Here is a 21,183-nt window from a genome sequence, read left to right as displayed (position 1 = left end):
CCAAAACTGTAAATTACTGTATAAAAAGTCTCGTTTATTTCTAAACATAAGAGGTGGCGCAACGACGACAAGGTGGTATTTTCCCAATTAAGTTGCGCAAAGTGAATATTTTCGTCTATTTTATGTAGTTTACAAATAAGAGACTGATGCTTTGCATTTATGCCTTTTGGAACTCACCTCGCAGTTTTTCAATCATTTTATTTTAATAATCTTACTTCATTACTTCATACTAAAGACTCATTCATATCTAAGGTAGACTTTATGTAAATATACTTGTAGGTAAGTATTTAAATATTGTTTTTTATAAGGTGATTTTATCCGTTTTCTCTTGTAAGGCCAAGCACAGAGTGCACACAACTGCGACAAAAATAGATTTCACTTTGACATATATTTATAGTTTCTTTGCATCGTGAATATTAACCGTCCCAGTATTTGCTAAATGTTTTTCTTGGATTCAGTTTTTCGTCGGGCAGTGACAACTCATGACCTCCGCTCTCGCTGCCTACAATTTTTACTTTGTATATATGCATATATTTTTCTTGGCATTCATGAAAATTTAAACCGTAAATATCAGAACTAAAGTGATTTACGAAGTATTGCACAAGTTTTAACGGATGAAAAACAAATGGTATTTTGTCAATTATTTATACACCTTTGCCCTTTACAATACTTTATGTCAGTTTGTGAATAGCCAAAACATATGGAACTTACATAGCTATGAAATAGTGCACTTAATGCTTTGACAGGTTCAGCGGCACATCTGCAAGAAAAGAAGAAATATATGATATGAATATGAAATATAATTTACCCAATGTTACTAAAAATACTAATACCATATATTTCTCAAAATAACCTTTAGTAGTTTAGGCTCGATTTGGAACCAAAATGCGGAACGTTTAAAATCACCCAACAAACTACAGGCAAATCTCTACCGGTTAAAAAAACCTCAGCATTAAAAAGGTTGAAATTAAATTCAAAAACGTTTTCACACAGTAGCTTCTTAAATTAAGATAAGATGGTTTGAGTGGTCATGTGCAGAGGTAGCTAACCGCGAGTTCTCTCCCATGTTGGGAGGTAATTATATGAAGGTGTTGTCTTTCGATGTATACCTTTAATCGGTTGTGGTTGTAGCAGTAACTTTGCGCTATCAGTTTAGTGTAGTTACCGGCCGTCTTCGTCTAGCTCATCTAATGGTAGACCCAGAAAATTTGCGGTTTCGATAGGTTAGGTCCAGAGAGAAAGGGATGTAAGATGAGTGGGTCGCCCGATGAATGTCGTTAATTATCTGTCTGTGAACTGTCCGATCCAGTAATTGTCGCTCCGTTCTGCCCTGGATCTCGCCCGCATAGTTGAGGAGGTGCCTCCTGACATGCCTGGGAGGCGGTTTAGGCTCAAGCAGGTGTCTGCATGGGTGAGACCTGTGAAGACCCGCTAACAGGAACTGCTTGCTGTGCTCCTTGACAGGGAGCATATGGGCCTTGTCATGTAGATGTTGTAGTGGGGACATCACTGGTTCCAGGCGACCAGACAGGCGCAGCAGTGGTTCGTTAAACAAAGTCGGCAGGTCTCTCAATCGGGACGGTAAGGGGGAAAATGGTCTGATGCCAGAGATAGCATATACCACCAGATTATGCTATTGATCAGACCAGGACTAACAATTTTTAGGTTAGGCGCGCTGCTGCAATTACCCACTATCCCGGTTGGGGTCGAATCGTCTCTCTGCTTTGCCCCCTCGATCGTTTGGTAAGCTTGAACGCCAAAGATCATGGTACGCATTAAAGTCACTGTATGCCTAACTCACGCTTGATTTCGTAGGGAAAACGTAGAAGCGGGATTGAGCACTTCTTTGTGAGGGAAAAGTTTTCAGTTCCTGAAGTGTTTCATTACTTAGAAAAAGAAGATACGAATATGGCAGATTAGGTGTGCGGGTCCCTTAAATTTTATTAGCTGCACCGTCTTTGCCCACAATTCAGTGATAACCAGAGTGACAAGTAACTTTTGCGAAAGTTTCCTCAGGCGGGCACAGATGTTTTAGCCCCATCATAAAAATTCCGTCGAGACCGGTGACTTTGGAAGCTTTCGCCTTTCCAATGACTATCCGAGCTTCATCGCAGGTGAACGCAAGTGACGTACTGATATTTGAAAGTTTACTCCCCCTCTGGTAACATGACGCTTTGGTTTTTTTTTAGACAAAAGATACAGTATGGATTCTCGTTTAAAAAAGGTCATGATGCTCACCCGGTAATAATGCATCGTATGATTTGACAGTGATATAACGACCTCCATACATGTTTGGTGAATGCTGCTGGATATATATCCGGTGTTCCGGTAAGGTATAACGGACTGTCGGGGGTATACGAGAGTGGAAAGTGGTTTCCACCATCCCTCCGGCAAAGAAAACGGAGAAGTGGCAACCGTAATCAGTCGTTTCTGCGTTACTGGATAGCCCTGGACAGTCAATTCGACAGCATTATTCAAAAACTTATGAGGAATGTCTTTTACTGTTGCATTCGCCAATTCGAACGTCATTAAGATACCCCTAACGAGTTGAACCTTCCCTTGCAGGAATGGGAAGGCCGGAAACGCATTTTCATTAGCTTTTGTAAATTTGCTCGTTAATTTTTTGAAGTAATTTAAGTTACGGTGCGGAACAAACCCGTCAAATACTTTCTCAGTAAATTCAATCAGCTTTTATAAAGTTATTCAAGGTACGGTATCCGTATCGTAAGGGCGATATAGCTATTCTTTCGGATAGCCAAGCTGCAATCCAGGCACTGGGCTCGGCTACAACAACCTCTAAACTGGCGGAACACAGTAGGAATAGCCTTACCATCTTGAGTGAAAACCATAAAGTTACCTTAACCTGGGTTCCGGGACATCGGAACATTGAAGGTAACGAAAAAGCAGATGAACTGGCAAGAGGGGGATCTGTCATGAATAACGCTCTTGCAGAATCGGTATTCACACCATTAGGTGCAGTCAAGAATATAATTTCCCTAAAATACCTCCGAATCGCGGATTGTAGATGGAAAGACCAGACGAAATGCAAAATTAGCAGAACGTTATGGAAGGACGGGACGCCTGAAGACAATCGGCAGTCATAACTGGCTTTCGGTCTATCGAAGAACAATCAGGAATACCCACCTCACAATACATGCTGTCACAGTTGTAAACAACCGGAGAAAAAAGAAACAATATTCCATTTCCTCTGTGCATGCCCTGCCCTACGAAGGAGAGAATGCTAACCCTGGCCCAACCGCTGCTTAAACCGCACAGACTGGATTAATCATGCTGTAAGTAACCGTTAAACAAGTTGATAACGAGGATGTGGCAACAAAATAGTGCGGAAGCGCCAATGGTATTCCGTAGAAATAAGGCCGACGTGTCCGTCAAAGCTAATTTACGAGCTGAATGGTTTTTCTATCTGAAGAACCCGAGAACTATTACTTGTGTTCAGCACCTACCGAGTGAAATTTTGTCAGAGAAACTGAACATTTTTAATTTGCAAAACCAACAAACCGTCATAGTTTGTTTTAATATTTCAAACGAAAATGTTCATATTAGGGATATTTTGAAGAACTATGATGTTATGCTATAAACAACCGTTACGTAAGCACACTCCGTAAGGTAGTTTGTATAAAACAGAACATAATAACACATATACCAAATTTGATACTGCGACAAGTCAACGAGATAATGCTAATTTTGGCATTATTGCATTGAAGCTTTATGAGAGAAGGCAGATTGGATGAAATACAATAAAAAACAATTTTCTCAAAAATAAAATTAAACATCCAAAAGCCCGCAACTATTAGAAAAATATAGACGGTATTATTTCGTTTTCAAATGCCATGACGTCTGCATCTAACATACCTGAACTATGTTCTTCTTTGCTGCTAATAAGATAGATTGGGGGAGCTGCAGCCGCTACCGACCTCTCTTCCTGACTCAAACCCAAACCTGTTGCATTATCTGTTGTTATTCCAACGGCTAAATCAGCCGCTCGCTCAGTCATTGTTGCCGGTGAATGCAATCTGCCACTACATGCGTTGACTGTGTGATGAAGAGTCGGAAGGGCCGGTCCACAGCTCAGACTATGCCCATGTAATAGCGCTGAAGTGGCCAATATTTGTTGTTGCTGTTGTTGCTGTTGCATTACCGCTGCCATCGCCGCATTAACACCATTGTAAGCAAAAGTATGAAAAGCTGGCGGTGAAAGTCGCGCTGAAGCCGAGGATGCGCCGGAGGAGAGATGCAAAGGCAACGACGCACCACCATAATGTGACCACATTTGCGGTGTATGCCGTAGTGCAGCCAAAGCGAAATAGGGATTCATATAGGCGGGCGACATTACTGATGGAATGTACGATGCTGCCGCTGCTACTGCGGCGGCAGCACTAGTTGTACCAGGACCAACAGGCATGACTGTGTTTGGTGAAACTGTGGAGCTGTGTGGGGCCGGACTGGAAGTGCCATTCGGGGCCGCCGGTGGATACATGTAGTAGTGCTGCAGGGGAGAAGGAATTGTACTCCCACTTGGGGAACTACGTTGTATTTGATGAGATGCACCGCCGCAAACACTTGTACTCGATACAGGAGTTCGGCGGTCCTGTGTAGAGTATGAGTCCTCAGAGTAACGCTCGCCAGGCGATGGGCTGCCACTACTTGCTGCGGCGGCAGTGGGCGAGGCAAATTGCCTACGTATAGATGCAGTCTTTTTTGGTACAGTTCTTGGCGAATCAGTTATAACCCGCGACGTAGGCGGCGAGTTTTCTCGACTGTTGCCAATTGAACTGGAAGCAGAATGATTAACTGGAATGTTTGTAGATATTGACGCTGGTGAAGATGTTCTACTAAATGCTGAAGGGTGACGCGGTGATCGAGCCTCGCCAGTACCGCAGGAATTTGGGGATATAGAGGAGATTGTGGTAGTGGCGGAACAGCTCGCCGAAGGTACATATTTTGATAATGGCATGTACGGAAAGTAGAATCCCTGCTTCTGCGAATGCAAATTAGAATGACTGGTTGAATGTGTTGTAGAGGTAGCATCAAGGCCACCACCTTGGTCGGAGGCATAGCGCGTTTTATTATTCAGTGCTCCAATATCATTAACGCTATGCGCATCGCGTAAGGGTGAAGCATAAGGCGGTGAACGTCTTTTTGTGGCAGAAGTCGACGGTGATTTGCCGCCCCCGCTCAGACTGCACTGTTCTGGTGAATTCGGTGAGGCAAGCATTGCACGTAAATATGACGGATCGCCGTAATGTTGCTGTGACGAAGTAAGATGATGTTGTTGATGATAGCCTGCACCGCTAATAATTCCCTTATCGTTCATTATTTTGTTGCTGCCCGTATTTGTCGTCTCTAAAGTTGATATTGTATTACTACAACCACCGCTGCCTCCCAATAAAGAATGTATACTATATGAACTGTACAATCGTGTAGGTGCCGACGTCGTTATCGAATGCGTTGACTCAGATTTCGAATACGCAGTAACTGTGGATCGAAGGGCGCCATTCCCACTGGAAGATGATGAATTTACACCAGGTGGACTGCCACTATTATTACTGCACTGATTGCGATTATTGGGCGATTTTATACTACGGAACGAAGACGCAGATGAAGAAGATGCATTACTCTTCGCGCGACTTCTCTTTCCACCTGCCACACTTGAAGTATCCTCTAACGAGACTTTTTCAAATTCACGCAGGATTCGTTTCCGCGGTGATACATGCTGTTGTGGGAATTCTACTAGACGCGTTGGTGTTGATGTACTTGGTGGTGAAACCTGAAGAAAATAAGAAAAGTAAGTATGGATTTTGAAACGTGAGGAGCTCCTTTACCTTATGCAAAAGTGAATTATTAGCACCGCCAACACCTGTAGTTGCAACTGTCTGAGATACCCGGGACAGTTGTGCTAAGCGTTCGGGTACTTTGTCTATCAACTTTTGTACAATTGCATTTAGCTTAAGTCGATTTTTGGGATTCTGAAGCTTTTTCTCGTATCGACGATGATATTTTTCACTAATACTTTCATTTTTCAAATCTGTTTTAACTATTTTGGAGGTACCCGTGGAAATATCCGTTGTCTTACCGTTCACCTGCGACCCGGAACCTTCGTTATCAGTTATCGTAGATATTGAATTCTCATCTTCACTGGTATTCATTTTCTCTAAATCGGCCGATTTGGTCACTTCCTTTGGACAACCAAATGTTGTTTTTGCTATTTCTTTTCTTATTACCATTGATTTTTCCTCCTGACATGGAGATTGTGGTGTTGAGGTTGGTGTCGGGGTGGGGGTCTTATCCTCCATTCGAGCATCTGTACAATCATCTCCAGTTAACGTTGCTGTAGATGAACTTGAACAGCCATCTTCTTCATTTATAAACGCAGTTTCTAATTTACCATTCCCTATTTTGCTTGCACCGATCATTTCTTTTTTAATCTCGGTTTTTATTTCACCTCTTTCCTGCTGACAGCTCGATTGTGATTTTTCTGAAATTTCTATGCTTTTAGAGCATAACTTTCCGTCTACCATTTTCTTTTGGCTCTCAAACAGGGTCATTCCACTAGCTGACAAAATCGTATCATATGGTCTTCGACGTTTTTTCCGAGCGAGTAATAACGCAGGTTTTGTCAAAACTACACTCTTGGGCCGTTGATAGCACAGTGACATGGCTTTTGATATGCCATTTCGAGGAGATAGTTGCTTCCAATTGTGATCTCGCTGCCATGGTGATGATTGAATTGAACTGTTGTCGTCAGAAACTAAAATATTCAGCACAAATACTTTGTTATATACCAATTCTTTGAAATTTTTACTTATTCGTACTTACAGCTTAGCGATGTTGAACTTTCATTCTTGGAATACGCTAATGAAGAGACTAATGTGGGCGTTACAGTAGATGACGTCGCCGATGGTGCACGAAATATCTTTCGTGGAACCGAAATCCAACGACTTTTTTCGCCTTCCTTTGACCGCGCTAATTCCAATATGACCTTTCCGTCTACATATAAAGAAAAGTAATTAGAGCAATGTTTTTACAAATGATCGTGTGCTTTTAACTACACCTTAGAATTACTACATTTTTTGGAATAGCTTGGTGGGGGGTTTTTAACGTTTAAATGCAAACACTTTTACCGCGTGATATTCATCATAGACCATAGTTTTGTTTATTAAGATTTTACTTACTTTTGAAGAACTGTAAACGGCCGCCAAAACTGCCACCAACATTTTCACTGCTCACGGACGAATGATTCCTTCCTATGTCATTATTGCTACTGCCACCATTGCTATGACCAGAAACTTTTTCATTTTTGTCACTGCTATCTTTACCACTATGGGCGTTATTATTGTCACTCAACGACAATGAAGATGTTGCATTCATTGTATAATCAATTACGCCACTATCGGAAACCTTAACGCCGCTGACTAGGTGAGCCGATAAGGATGTTGTGCAGCCAGAGCCCAGTGCCGCAGCTGCGGCCATGACTTTATCAGTGTTTTGTTGCGATGTATACTTCTTTGATAATGTTGCCGAGATTGAGTCAAATGGCAGCGGTGTCGTTTTTGGCAACGGGGTAAAAGCTGTCGATGGGTTTGTCTGTTTAACCGCTTTAGTGCCTGCTGTTTTTGTTGAAGTTGCAACAGCACCATTTCTCGCAGTAGATCTATTTGACGACGCTATCGCCAATAAATCTCCACTGTCTTGCTCTTGTTGTACAGTATAACGCCCGGTATGAGCAGGTGGTGGTGGCTGAAATAGCGGAGAGCTTTGAGTAATTGGTGATAAGGGTAGTGGCTGATATGTTGCAATTATTGGTAAAATATTGTATGGGCTCGATTCTGCATTGGTACCGTTCAAAGTATTCTTGAATAATATTTTGGCCGCTTCTACAATGATACGCTCATTTCTTTCTGAATCAAATTGAATTTGTGGACGATGATCACTATTGTTGTTTATATAAATATTATTTCCGCTAACTCCGTTTTCTGCACTCTGAGTAATGATACTAGTGTCATTATTAAGGCTATTACGCTTGGGCTCATCTGTCATTTTTGGATTAGTAGACTTTGTTGCAGCATCTTTACTAACTGCATTTTCAATTCTACCGTCGCTACAACTCCATCGCTATTACCACCTCAAATCCTTAAATATACACCAACTCATGAACCCACCACAGCCACAATTGATGGTTCTAAAACGTCATCTGCTGTTTCAGCTTATGTGATAGTTATTTCATCGTTAGCAGGCTTTTTATATTAGCCTCTGATTACCGGACAGCCAAATTATGGATCTATTGGAGTTTTCAACAATTTGTACGCTTAATGACAGGAGGATTGTTTGAGTTTTATTTGCGCTATTAATTTATTTTGCTAATGCTTGTTTTGATTTTTGCGCATTCAACAATTTTGCATTCACACATCTACACTCCCACTTTTTATTTAGTACTTCTGAAGTTGTAACTGGTGAATGAATACAGCAATTTCACTACTGGAACATTTATTTCTGGAATAATTGAATAATTTATTTATTTTTTAATTTATCAATATTAATACAAATAAAAGAAGTTCGATGAATATTCTTAAAATATCGTGAATACGTACACACATATTTCAAGCATATTAAGCCGTATGTTGGAACATATGCATATATGCTGTTTTTCTCTCTTTGAAATTGTTACCTCACTTACATAGTCTACTTTAGTAAGTATGCACCCATCCACTGCTCTTTTATTTCACTTTAAACTGACATTTGCCCAGCACTGACAACCAATAACAACTTAACGTACCAAGTTCATGTTGGATCCATAATAAATACTCAATAGACTCAACTGTCACAGCTTACGTGTGTATGTGAAGTCTCTCTCTCTCTTTGAAATGCCATTATAATATTAATATGAATGATATCGTCACTGCCATATGAGTGCAATGTTCTCTGGTGTGAGTTGTTTCGATTCTCTTGTTGATGTGGCTCGCCATGTTCCAATACCGCTCTAATTATTTGAGTGTTGAGCCAAATGTTTTCGACACCGTGCCCCAGCGTCAGCGTCGATCGGTTCAGATCTCAAGAATGCGACAATGCCACACTAGTTCATTCACACCCGAGAGCGGCAACACCAAACGTTTCAGAGCCTTCTTGAGAGCTCAGCTTAAGCACGCAAACGCAGCAAACAACTAGTCGACCAACTCCCCCTCCCCCCTGTTCCATCATCACATTAAGCAACTAGCCGCACCAATCAACCGATCTGACTTACTGCGCTATTGCGCTGTTGGTTCTGCTGCCGCTTGAGCACTAGCTAGCTGAATAGCTAAGTGACCGACTGTCTGAGTGCAAAAGCTCTGTGGGCAGAAGCACACAATTGAGAGCCACATGCGACGTGAGACATGAGACGTGCGACAGACAATCCGGCGTTGCGACATTATGGTAAGGTTATTCAAGGTAAGGAAATTCAAACGTTCAACGAAGGGGAGATCAACTCAATACTTAACTCTCCGCAACTGCCATTTTGTTTTATGACTTAGTATATGTAGTAAGTTTAAATATATATTCATGCTGTTTGTAGAAATCGCATTTTTTGTTGAGATTGTTGTCGTTTTTCCTACTGTTTGTTATATTCAGAGTGGCTACCTCTGTAACTGCGGTAGTTGTAGCAGTTGTTAGATCAACGTCAATTGTTGATATTGCCGCATATACTACTAATTGGTCATTGCTTTTTGCTGGAGTGTGTATTTTCGCTTTAGTACTCCTTCTAAAACTAATTACTGTCAATTTGTTTTAATTTTTTTAAATAATGTCGGATTTCCATATTCTCTTTAATATGAAACTTATTTAAAAAAAAAAAACGGATAGGTATTTGTTTTTACCCTTAGTTAGTACAATCTATTTTACATGCGCCAAATGATTAAAAGCCCGATTACTATTAAGGTATGTAATTATTATCATGTCCTTTATATACGTCGATTACAGTAATCGTTGCAAAAGATTACTTTTATTAAATACGAAGAAAAATCACTGTATTTTATTTAATTTTTAAAGTAAAGATTTTAAGAAAAAAATTTATATTCAACTGTCATCTTAGATAAATTCGAAGTTTTCAATATTATGTATGTATATATATATATAATTAGCGCGTACACCCCTTTTTAGGTGTTTGGCCGAACTCCTCTTCCTATTTCTGGTGTGCGTCTTGATGTTGCTCCATAAATGGAGGGACCTACAGTTTCAAGCCGATTCCGAACAGCAGACATTTTTATGAGGAGCTTTTTCATGGCAGAAATACACTCGAAGGTTTGCCATTGGCTGCCGAGGAGCGACCGCTATTAGAAAAATGTTTTTCTTAACTTTGGTGTTTCACCGAGATTCGAACCTACGTTCTCTCTGTGAATTCCGAATGGTAGTCACGCACCAACCGATTCGGCTACGGCGGCCAATATTAGCAACATATAAATTTTTATACATAATTTTATATACAAAAAAACTTCGTGAAAATTCATAGAGCATACAATTAATATTAGCCTGCAGAAATTCTATTTTTCTTTTAATTCGGGATCAACTATTTGAAAATAGATTTGGGAACTTTTATTTATCTATAGCAATTTTTTTTAACAATTTCAAGAATGAGAAAAAAATATGTGAAATTTTTCCAGGAATGCAACCGTTACGTTCGCAGTGCTCTTATTGAACTTCTTTTCCGTTTAACTTTAGTAAGTGTCTTAATAACTTTGTTTGCCATTTACCAAAAAATTGTAATTAAAAATATTTATTTATAATTAATACGACGGTAATTTTCATTTTTCATAAATAAAATTAATGTAATTAATATTTAAAACTCAGCCGCACGCAATTGGACATGTAATCCTTATCGCCCAACTCTGTTTACAAACCATTGGACAACATCAGTGGCAAGTTGCGTGCATCTTTAAACTACGATAATAGGGATTTTTTGTGTTCAGCAATCTAAATGGAACCATTTGGTTCTTAATTAGTATTAAAAAAGTGTTCTATAATCCTTATTTTCTTACTGAGGAAAAATAGTAATAATTAAAATGGTCAAATTTGCAAAAAAAAAAAAATTGAGAAAAACTAAAGCATTTAAACAAAGTAACAATTATTATTTTAAACAAAAAAATACATTTATTTCGGATTAAAAAAAAGGAATAAACGAAAGGAAAACGATATAATGATTCCCCTATCGTTATTATTGAACGATAAAATTACGTGAAAAATATTTATTATTTGTGAACAATAAAAATTATATAAAACTGATTTAGATAAGATAAGGGGAAAAATATCTATTTGTTCGAAAAAACCAAATCACTTTCAAACTAAAATAATTAATGTTTACAATAGAATATATTGCATGCGTATGATTACTGCATGAATGCATTCAAGCGAGCTATGACTAAATTATGTATTTGTTTTTGTTGTAATGAAGCACACGTTTTCGCTTTTATTGTTGTAGCAACATAAACATTCCCCATACATGCACAGGAAATTCTGCTGGAGTGACAGGTCGGTTATAAATCCGGGTCGTTCGACTGTCCCAACGTAGAACAACTTTTTTCCACCACTATGCTGTTTGATTTCAAACCTCATAGAAGAGTGTCCGCACATTATAGCAAACTTTCTGGGATAATAGTGTGTTGGAGACAGTGAGTTCGAACTGTATGATCGGTTGCATAAATTATGTTCTGTCATTTGTACTAACTGTTCTATACAACTGAATATTTGTACAAAAACAACATACAACACTGGATAAAATAACAACAATGGCTGTATTTTTTATACATTCCAGGTAATCGTGGGATACCCGGTAGCATATTATCCTTTAATTAACGTTTTAGCGAATAAGTAAACGAAAATTTATTCCAAACATTCAGAAAGTACAATATAAAGTGATATAGCGACTATTAGATAATAAATTGTAAAATTCATTTCTACTAATTACAAAAGGCTGTAAAATCACACAGAGGCTGTGTAAAGCCACATAAACAACGGGAACAAAACGAACAGAACCGATCATAAATTGAAACAGATTTCTCTTAGGATAATATCGTTGTTGATCATTGACCACTGGAACACAGCTATTGACTATATTTTGTTTAAGGCTTTGCAAGACTTTTAGACTTTATAAGGAGGAAAACCAGAAAGTTCAAATATGCATACACTTATAATGAACCAATCGCTGGGTGTGTTCGACTTTGTAATAAAGGGTTTTCCAATAACCGGTGTTACAGGTGAATGGATTGCGCTATCGAGAGATTATTAACGATTTTTTATGGCCGGAATTGGATGGTATTGATCTGGATAACGTTTATTTTCAACAAGTCGGCGCCACGTGCCACACAAACCATTGATCTTTTACGGGAAAAGTTTCCGGACCGTGTTATCTCTCGAAGAGGTGATCACAATTGGCTACCGAGATCTTGTGATTAAACACCATGCGACTTTTTTCTTTGGGGCCACGTGATGGAATTCGTGAGGATATCGAGGACATAGGGCAGCCACTTTGCAATTTGGTTATGGAAAATTTTATGAAAAGGATATTGTCCTGTAAGCGTGGTCGTGGAGGTCATTTGCCTGATGTTATTTTCCACTATTAACGGCATGCCTTCCTTTTTATAATGAAATAAACATCCGATCATTTTTATTAAAAAATAGCCTTTTATCAAAATAACACCTCTTATTAAAAAACCTTTATAACCTATATTATTATAATGCATCCACTGATCTGAATACTATAAATCTAAAATGAATTTATTCTGCCGTAGTCGAACTGGTTGGTGCGTGAGTTCCATTCGGAATTCAGAGAGAACGTAGATTCAAATCCCCGTGAAACACCAAAATGAAGAAAAAGTTTTTTCTAATAGCTGCCGCCCCGTGGCAAGCAATGGCAAACCTCAAAAAAAGTTTTTCATAAAAAATATTTGCCGATCGGAGTCGGCTTAAAATTGTAGGACCCTCCATTTGTGGAAGAACATCAAAACGCACACCACAAATAGGAAGAGGAGCTCGGCCAAACACCCAAAAAGGATGAAAGAGCCAATTATTGCATGGATGCAATGTATATATAAGGTTGGCCAACAAGTCTTGCGGTATTTCCGCAAGCTTGTCTTTGCAAGCGCGTAGTTCTAGTTGTGTTCGTCGCATCGGTTCACGCTAGAGCTTTTTGGAAAGCTCTTTTCACGTGCTAACACGTGTTTGATTAATTGTTGTTTGCTTTTAGTCGTTCGTGAGTTATAGCGTCGCAAACATGGAGCAAAATAAAGAGAAAATACGGCATATTTTACAGTACTACTACGATAAAGGCAAAAATCCATCTCATGCCTCCAATAAAATTTGTGCAGTTTATGGACCCGATAAAGTTTCCATTTCCACTGCACAACGATGGTTTCAACGTTTTCGTTCTGGTGCAGAGGTGATCGAAGATGCGCCACGGTCCGGAAGGCCTGTCGTCGAAAATTGCGATAAAATCAATGAATTGATCGAAAGAGACCGGCATAGTAGCAGCCGTAGCATCGGCCAAGAGCTGGGCATGAGTCATCAAACCGTTATAAACCATTTGAAGAAGCTTGGATTCAAAAAGAAGCTCGATGTATGGGTGCCACACGACTTGACGCAAAAAAACATTTTTGCCCATATGGATGCATGCGAATCGCTTCTGAATCGCAACAAAATCGACCCGTTTTTGAAGCGGATGGTGACTGGCGATGAAAAGTGGGTCACTTACGACAACGTGAAGCGCAAACGGTCGTGGTCGAAAAGCGGTGAAGCTGCCCAGACGGTGGCCAAGCCTGGATTGACGGCCAGGAAGGTTCTTCTGTGTGTTTGGTGGGATTGGCAGGGAACCATCCACTATGAGCTGCTCCCCTATGGCCAAACGCTCAATTCGGACCTATATTGCCAACAACTGGACCGCTTGAATGCAGCACTCATGCAGAAGAGGCCATCTTTGATCAACAGAGGCCGAATTGTCTTCCATCAGGACAACGCCAGGCCACACACATCTTTGGTGACGCGCCGGGAGCTCGGATGGGAGGTTATTTTGCATCCACCGTATAGTCCGGATCTCGCACCAAGTGATTACCACCTATTTCTGTCCATGGCGAACGAGCTTGGTAGTCGGAAGTTGTCCTCAAGAGAGTACTGTGAAAATTGGCTCTCCGAGTTTTTTGACAATAGGGAAGCCAGCTTCTATAAGAGGGGCATTATGAAGTTGGCATCTCGTTGGGAACTCGTCATCGAACAAAACGGCGCATATTTGACTTAAATCGCATTATTATAACCAATTTTATGAACAATTGAAAATTCAATAAAAATACCGCAAGACTTTTTTGACAACCTTATATATATATATTTCTTATTTAATTAATTAGTTCTAACTCGATAAGATTAATTAGTCCTAAGTCCATAAGAATTCAATTCTGTATACGTAAGTAAATAAATGAATAAACATGAGTACACATAGTATAGTAGTGTTGGTTCATCTCACGAATGCATCCGTGCACTACTCTTACTTAATATGTATGTGCATGCATTCATAAATGTTTTATTACATTTAGACCATGAAGATTTTTTTAATCAAGTAACACATAATGTATGTATAATTATAATTGCAATTATAACGAATTAAAATTGTACATAATTATAAATTATAACGAACTATAATTATATACATATTTGGAGAAGTGAACAGTTAACGCTTCCTCGCTTTATTCTGTACATCATGAGATATGGTCCATTAGAGACATACAGCCGAAAACCTGCAGATACTTCACCTACCTAATACAGTGTTGCAGGCTAGGAAGATGGTAAACAGGCCATCTGTACCAGAACTGTCAATGGTAATTTATAAATAGAAAGATTGCTATGAGGCTACGGGATAGGGGCTCCAAGTACGACAAAAATTAAAGAATTCCAGAAGAACAACTTTGATTCAACCATCTCCTAAGTTTCTCGCCCCATTTACAACTCATAAGGGTCACTGTTCAACGAAGTAAATATCGAAATAAATCGTGTTTTATATACAAATTGCAAAAAAAAAACTTATTCACTTAAACACTTATTCACTTTCTTCCTTAAGCAATCCGAAAAATATTAAAACAATATACGTAAATAAAAATCATAATAATAATAACTAGGTAAGGGTTGAAAATTACGAATCAGGGTAAACTAAATGAAAGAAGACAAAAAGATCCCAATTGTACGTTAAAGTCTGTATAGCATGCAACTTCCACCATTTTCTCTATAACAAAAGTGTAACGTTATTTCGGCAACTCCAAAAAGGCAATTTTTTTCTTTCCAGGCCTTTAAAAAAGACCATCGTCGTAGACTTCAACAACATCATAGACAACAACCGCGATCGTGATTTTTCGATCACTCACTAAACATTTTTTCAGTTTTAAAATATCGAAAATGAGAACGACAGGCACATATATCAGCAAAATAGATTAAAAACGTCCCACTACATGTTTTTTCAACAGAATAACTATCCGAAAAATATAGAGAAAATTTCGGATAAGATTTAAGCAGATCTGAAAACAAAGATTCAGATGGCACGATAAGCGTTTCCAAAGAGCTTCTGTGAAGAACTTATGAGGTTTTTATGCTTTTAGTTTTTTATATAGCGGCGTTGCCAATTAGTTGGTCGGAGATCTACATACATACATAGATAAGTATATTTGCTAGGACGAATGCAAATTGATAGATACATATATTTTCAATACATAAATGCATCGTCGAACACTTTTCGCTCTGCACTCTTAAAATAAAAAATTCCTTATATTTAAAACGTCTTCAAAAATGCTAGTAAATTATGTGATATTTCTCCTATATGTTCATATTCAAACGTAGAGTGGCTTCCGATAAGACTTTATGGCAAACTAAAATTTATTCGGACATTCGCCCAGCAGTGCCCTAGTTTAGTAATTTTAACACTAAACCTACCATGGACGGGTCAAATGACCCATTTTAAACTTCTTGTCAGAAGTTCTTAGAAATAACATTATTAAATCTTCGTTTGCCTTCACGACTTTTATTAAAAAATACATCGAATGTATTTTTCAAGATTTACTCTTCTCTTGCTAATTGTTTTACCGAGAAATATATGTGATCTTAATAATATATATTATATAATATTTTAAAGACGGGTCATTTGACCCACATTAGAAGGAATAGGAATACATAAAATACCGGAAGGTTTAGTGTTAAATTTTAGGTTAGTGCAAATTGTGTAGCTAAAGTGATTTTTTAAAAACAAAATTTTTTTCTGCTATTGAAGGAATATAAGAAAGTCCGGGATAACTTATAATATACTCAATTCCTCTTTATATCACCGAGTGTCAGGTTTGAGGAAGACAAAAATAAAACGGGGTTTTGAATCCTTAATACTGTACCGAAAATTATCAGAGATAACTAAAGAGTAACTTCATTTAAAGATTACAGGCTGGTTAGTAGAGAAGCCGAAAGTATTATCAAGGCCAAAGCACTCGTAAAAAAGTTTAATTTTCTAAACTAAAAGAAAGTTAAAAACTAAAATAATAAAAAAATGGTCGGATTACTATTTCAAAACGGATTTTTAGGTAAATCGAATATAACTAAAAAAATGATTGCATAACAAAAATATTTATTTTTGGCTGATTTTAAAATGTTTATAAAATCTAAATTAATTGTTACAGTATATCTATGGAAATTATTGTGCAAAATTTTAAAAAAATTACAACTAGCATCTTTATCCTATGTGATAAAGATAAAGTTATAAGAAGTCTAAGTCTCGACAAAGAAAAATCAATATTTAAAAATACTACTACTATTTCTATCTGACTTTCCTTTTTTAATACCTTCGCCAACTTCAACTTCTTTATGTATGTTTGACTTTAATTATAAATAAAAATCAATAAATTGGAGCATATCTTTTCAAGTCGTACTAAAAGTGGTCGCCCCTCGTACTGCGAACAAAGAGTCGGTATAAATATTAAGGTCCTTCCATTCGTAGGGCATTAAGATGGACACCACATAAACTAAGCCAAACATCTAACCACGAATTTTGATTTAAACTTCAATCGAAACCTTATCGAGCCCAACTCCCTGTAAAATATTAATTCCTACAACTTAAACAATACCTTTTTAATTGGCGACTAGGCCTTAACGACTATCTAACTCCCACCTCGGGATTTTATTTATGTACATACGTATGTTAAAGCAACCCCAGTAATTTCGTTTTTAAACATATAGAGGCAGGTTTATTGAGAATAAATGAGGGAATAAATAAAACGTTTTAAGGTTAGTGGGTGTTTGAAATATTGTTTATTTCGATTTCTTTAAAAAATTACTGTAGTTCAAGAAATATGTTCGTTAAATGCGTTTAGATATGTAAATGTGCATACATACACTGCACCAAAAAATTGTAAATACAGCACTGACTTTTGGAAGAAAGTGATATCTTTAAGTTTTAACGATTTTTGGTGAAAATTTTTACTCTCGATTAATTGTAACTTTATGAGGATGAAATAGCTTTAACAATTCTTTCACAATTTCTTACCATCTCCTTTTCATTTGAGTAAACCCCCACATTCCGTTAAACTTAGCTCAAATAATTGTGAATACAGCAAATATATATCGCGAAAATCACTCAATGCTTGCTGTTTTAAGTAGCGGTAAATATTTTTGTTCCTAGAAACCATACCTGTTTTGTTTAGTGCGTTTTTATACTTTGGATCAGTGATGGTAAATGTAGGGAAAATTCCCTACATGTAGGGATTTTTGTCGGAAAATGTGGGTGTAGGGAAAAGAGGGACAGATTTTTTTTAATTCTGTAAATGTAGGGAATTTTCAAGAAGGACAAAAAATATTTTAAAATAGTGGGGTAAAATTAAAAAAGTACATTTAAAATAAAAATCTGCGGTAAGATTTCATGCCAGACTTCTTTTCCTTATGGCTGCATACTTTTAAAAGCGTTAATACGGCAACATTGCCTGTTTTTTTCTTCGTTAACGCTAGCACGATTTTGTCTTTGCGCGAAAATTGTTAGTTGTCTCACGTTTTCTGGTGCTTTTCACTTTTGAAATAAGTTTGCAATTATTTTAGTAGAAATGAGCTTCTCCTCTTCGACTGACTCTTCGGACGAACACCAGGAAAAACAATGCAAGTATCGGACACAAAAGTTCAATAACAAGTGGCTTGACGGCGACATTTTAGTGGCTAGTTTGAAGCTCTGGCTAACGATCCATTCAAATGCAAATGCTCTGCGTGCAATAAAGTTTTGAGCTGTGGCAAGTCTGATTTACCGAAGCACGCCGAAACAAAAATGCACCAAAAAATATGAAGGCAAATAAAAAGACATCTAAAATAAAGCGAGTAAACCAAATAGTTCCAGAAATTTCGAAATAAGACTTAGCATGTTCTTCGCTGAGCATAATGTTGCGCTGCAAGTGGTGGACCATTTAATCCCACTCTTAAAAGAAATCGTGCCCTATTCTGAAATAATAAAAAACTCTGAGCTCGGAAGAAAGAAGTGCACCAGCATAATAAAAAATGAATTGGCAAAAGAGGAAAAAGACAATTTAGTTAAAAGAATTAAAAGTAAATCAATTTTCCATAATGATCGATGAGAGACATCGGACTCAATAAGCATATGTGTCTTATGGTGAGATTTTTCGACGAGGAAAGCGAGCGGCTTGCGGTTAAGCTACTGGATCTAATTCCAATAAGAGCTGATTGCACTGCAGAAGCTCTGTACGGAATTTTTAAAAAATCTTAAGCAAACAATTTAATTTTGACGTTGCAATTGCCTTATTACAGTGTAAACACAGGAAAAAAATGTAGGGAATTTCGTAGGGAAAATTTGTTGTAAGCGTAGGGAAAAGTAGGGAATTTTTTTGGGCTGTGTAGGGATTTTTCAAAAAACCATTTACCATCACTGCTTGGGATCGTAAACACTTCGACATGGAGAGTCAGGCACCATAAAAGCATTTAGGAGTACCGGTTGATATTAAAAAATTAATTGTAAAGTTAAAGCTAGAAGGAAAGAGCTACGGTGAGATATCAGCAACTGTTGACAGACCACGTGCTACCATTCAATCCGTCGTAAAAACGTTTGAAAAGAATGGAACGTTTATCATGACGGGAGAGGACGGGAAAAAATGTTTAATCAGTATACGGAGCGAATAATAGTACGAATGGTTAAAGCTGACCCGGAAATTGGAGCACCTAAGATTGCAGCGAACCTTGAGGAAACTGGGGGACCAGTTGTGAACCCACAAACTATAAGAAACTTCCTGAAATCTAAAGGTTACAAGGAGTGCGTCTCTTCGTATATCAACGAAGAATGCAAAAAAGCGATTGGAGTACGCGAAAACCTATGTTGATAAGCCAGATGACTTTTGGAACGATGTTATATTTATGGACGAGAGTAAATACAACATATTTGGGCCAGATGGAAGAAAATTTGTATGGAGGAAAGCGGATACTGCTCTCAGAAAGGAAAACCTGTAATGGTTTGGGGCACAATGGCGGCTAGCGGTGTTGGAAATCTTGCATTTGTAGAAAGCACTATGGATATATTTAAATATTTATCTATTCTAAAGGACAATTTAAAGCTGTGGGATATTTTGGAAAAAAAATTAGAAAGCACACAATAAAAAACAAAGAGCAATTGAAGCGAATTATCGAAGAGGAGTGGCAAAATATTTCGCCTGATGAAACCAAGAAGCTGGTATGTTCCATGAAAAGTCGACTGAAGGGTGTAATTGAAATAAATGAATACCAAACGCCTTATTGAAACCTATACATTTTAAGTAAACTTTAAATTTCCTTTACTGTATGTACAATTTTTTTTATGTAAAATTTTCAAGATTATTTCTTTTGTGTTATTTTTGCTATGAATATCCTTAATTTATTCGTCACATTTTTTGTTATTGCTTTCACTATGAAATAAAAGATTGGAGGGAGTAAAAATTTTCACCAAAAATCGTTTAATTCTAAAGGTATTATCACTTTCTTCCGAAAGTCAGTGCTGTATTTACAATTTTTTGATGCAGTGTATGTATGTATGAATATAAAATAGCTACAGAGAAATTAAATAAAGAAGAGTAAGCATGCAGTGCAAAATCAGACCATTCCTCCGTTTTTTTTTTTCTTCTTTTTTGCCTAAATAGAATTTCTGCTTTATTGTTGAGGCGATTGCAACTGCTTTTATTAGGGTTTCCTTCCCACATATGTACAGTGAAAAGTTACAAACTCAAATGACATTTGTTGGTAAAGTATCTCTTTATCCAATTTCAGGTTAAATACTGTTTAATTATTTCAATATAGTATTTGTTAGAGCTATATGTACATATATAGGAAATAAGTGTAATGGAATAATTGAAAAGGAACATGTAAGCATGGTCCCGAAACCGGAGGCACAATGATAGGATGTGAATTTTTAATAATATCAAAATAAATATGATCAAGTTATTCAGAAAAGATATCAGTCAGTTTATAACTAACAGCGCGAAGTCAACGAAACTGACACACAAATTCACCCCGGACACACAAATACACACATTCAAAGTCACACTCAATCAGAAAGGCGTAGTAGCGAGCGACGAAGACAGAGCTGGAGTAAATGTGAAAATAGGAAAAAGGTTTACCAATTACCAAAAATATTTTTTTCACATTCTTGTTCATAAATTTCACTTTAACCGCTTCACAAATTACTGTAAAGTACACTTGGTCTTAAATCACTAAATTTCAAAAACTTTCAAATCGATAAAAAGCAAATAAATCGTAAAAACTGAATTAAAACGAAATTATTAATGAAAAATGCAGAGCACAACGCGAAACACACAATGATGGACAAACAACGATGAAGCAACGAGCCAAACGAATGACAGCAAAGAGGACAGTCGTCATTCGAGCGCACAAACGAACGAAGCAGACAGCAGACAGCAGAGAACTTTGATTATGCATACATACATACATACATTCTCTGCAAAAAGGCTCAGCATTCAGAGAACCGTAGAATTCACACGCTCACTCCAAGGAGACGTGATTGCATACATCAATGTTCTCAGATGATACCTTTTGCAGTTGATTTAAACTCTCTATTGGTGTGACCAATGCACATACATATTTAAATTCTCTACCATGACGTTCCGTTTTTCCCATTGAGGAAAGATTTTTTTGTCGGCTGCCTAA

General features: G+C 37.6%; 1 protein-coding gene across 5 annotated transcripts; it reads right to left on the bottom strand.

Moving 5' to 3' along the window:
- Positions 1-369: 369 nt before the first annotated feature.
- LOC129243999 (protein hairless) lies at positions 370-20,831 on the bottom strand. Of its 5 annotated transcripts, none has more exons than XM_054881561.1 (6): positions 20,644-20,831; positions 7,194-8,511; positions 6,838-7,008; positions 5,844-6,769; positions 3,874-5,788; positions 370-760 (listed from the first exon to the last, which is right to left on the bottom strand). In XM_054881561.1, the coding sequence occupies exons 2-6, from the start codon at positions 8,056-8,058 to the stop codon at positions 732-734; spliced, it is 3,906 nt and encodes a 1,301-aa protein (XP_054737536.1). In that variant the 5' UTR covers positions 8,059-8,511; positions 20,644-20,831; the 3' UTR covers positions 370-731. The 5 variants fall into 5 exon arrangements, with proteins under 5 accessions (XP_054737536.1, XP_054737552.1, XP_054737561.1 ...); XM_054881577.1 differs by having other exon boundaries at positions 20,637-20,651; XM_054881586.1 differs by lacking the exon at positions 20,644-20,831 and adding an exon at positions 17,546-17,563.
- Positions 20,832-21,183: the final 352 nt, after the last annotated feature.

Source organism: Anastrepha obliqua, chromosome 1 (genome assembly GCF_027943255.1).
Source record: "Anastrepha obliqua isolate idAnaObli1 chromosome 1, idAnaObli1_1.0, whole genome shotgun sequence".
NCBI classification, from domain to species: domain Eukaryota; kingdom Metazoa; phylum Arthropoda; class Insecta; order Diptera; family Tephritidae; genus Anastrepha; species Anastrepha obliqua.
Note: the sequence above shows the minus strand (reverse complement) of the source record. Positions and strands in the feature narration are given on the sequence as shown.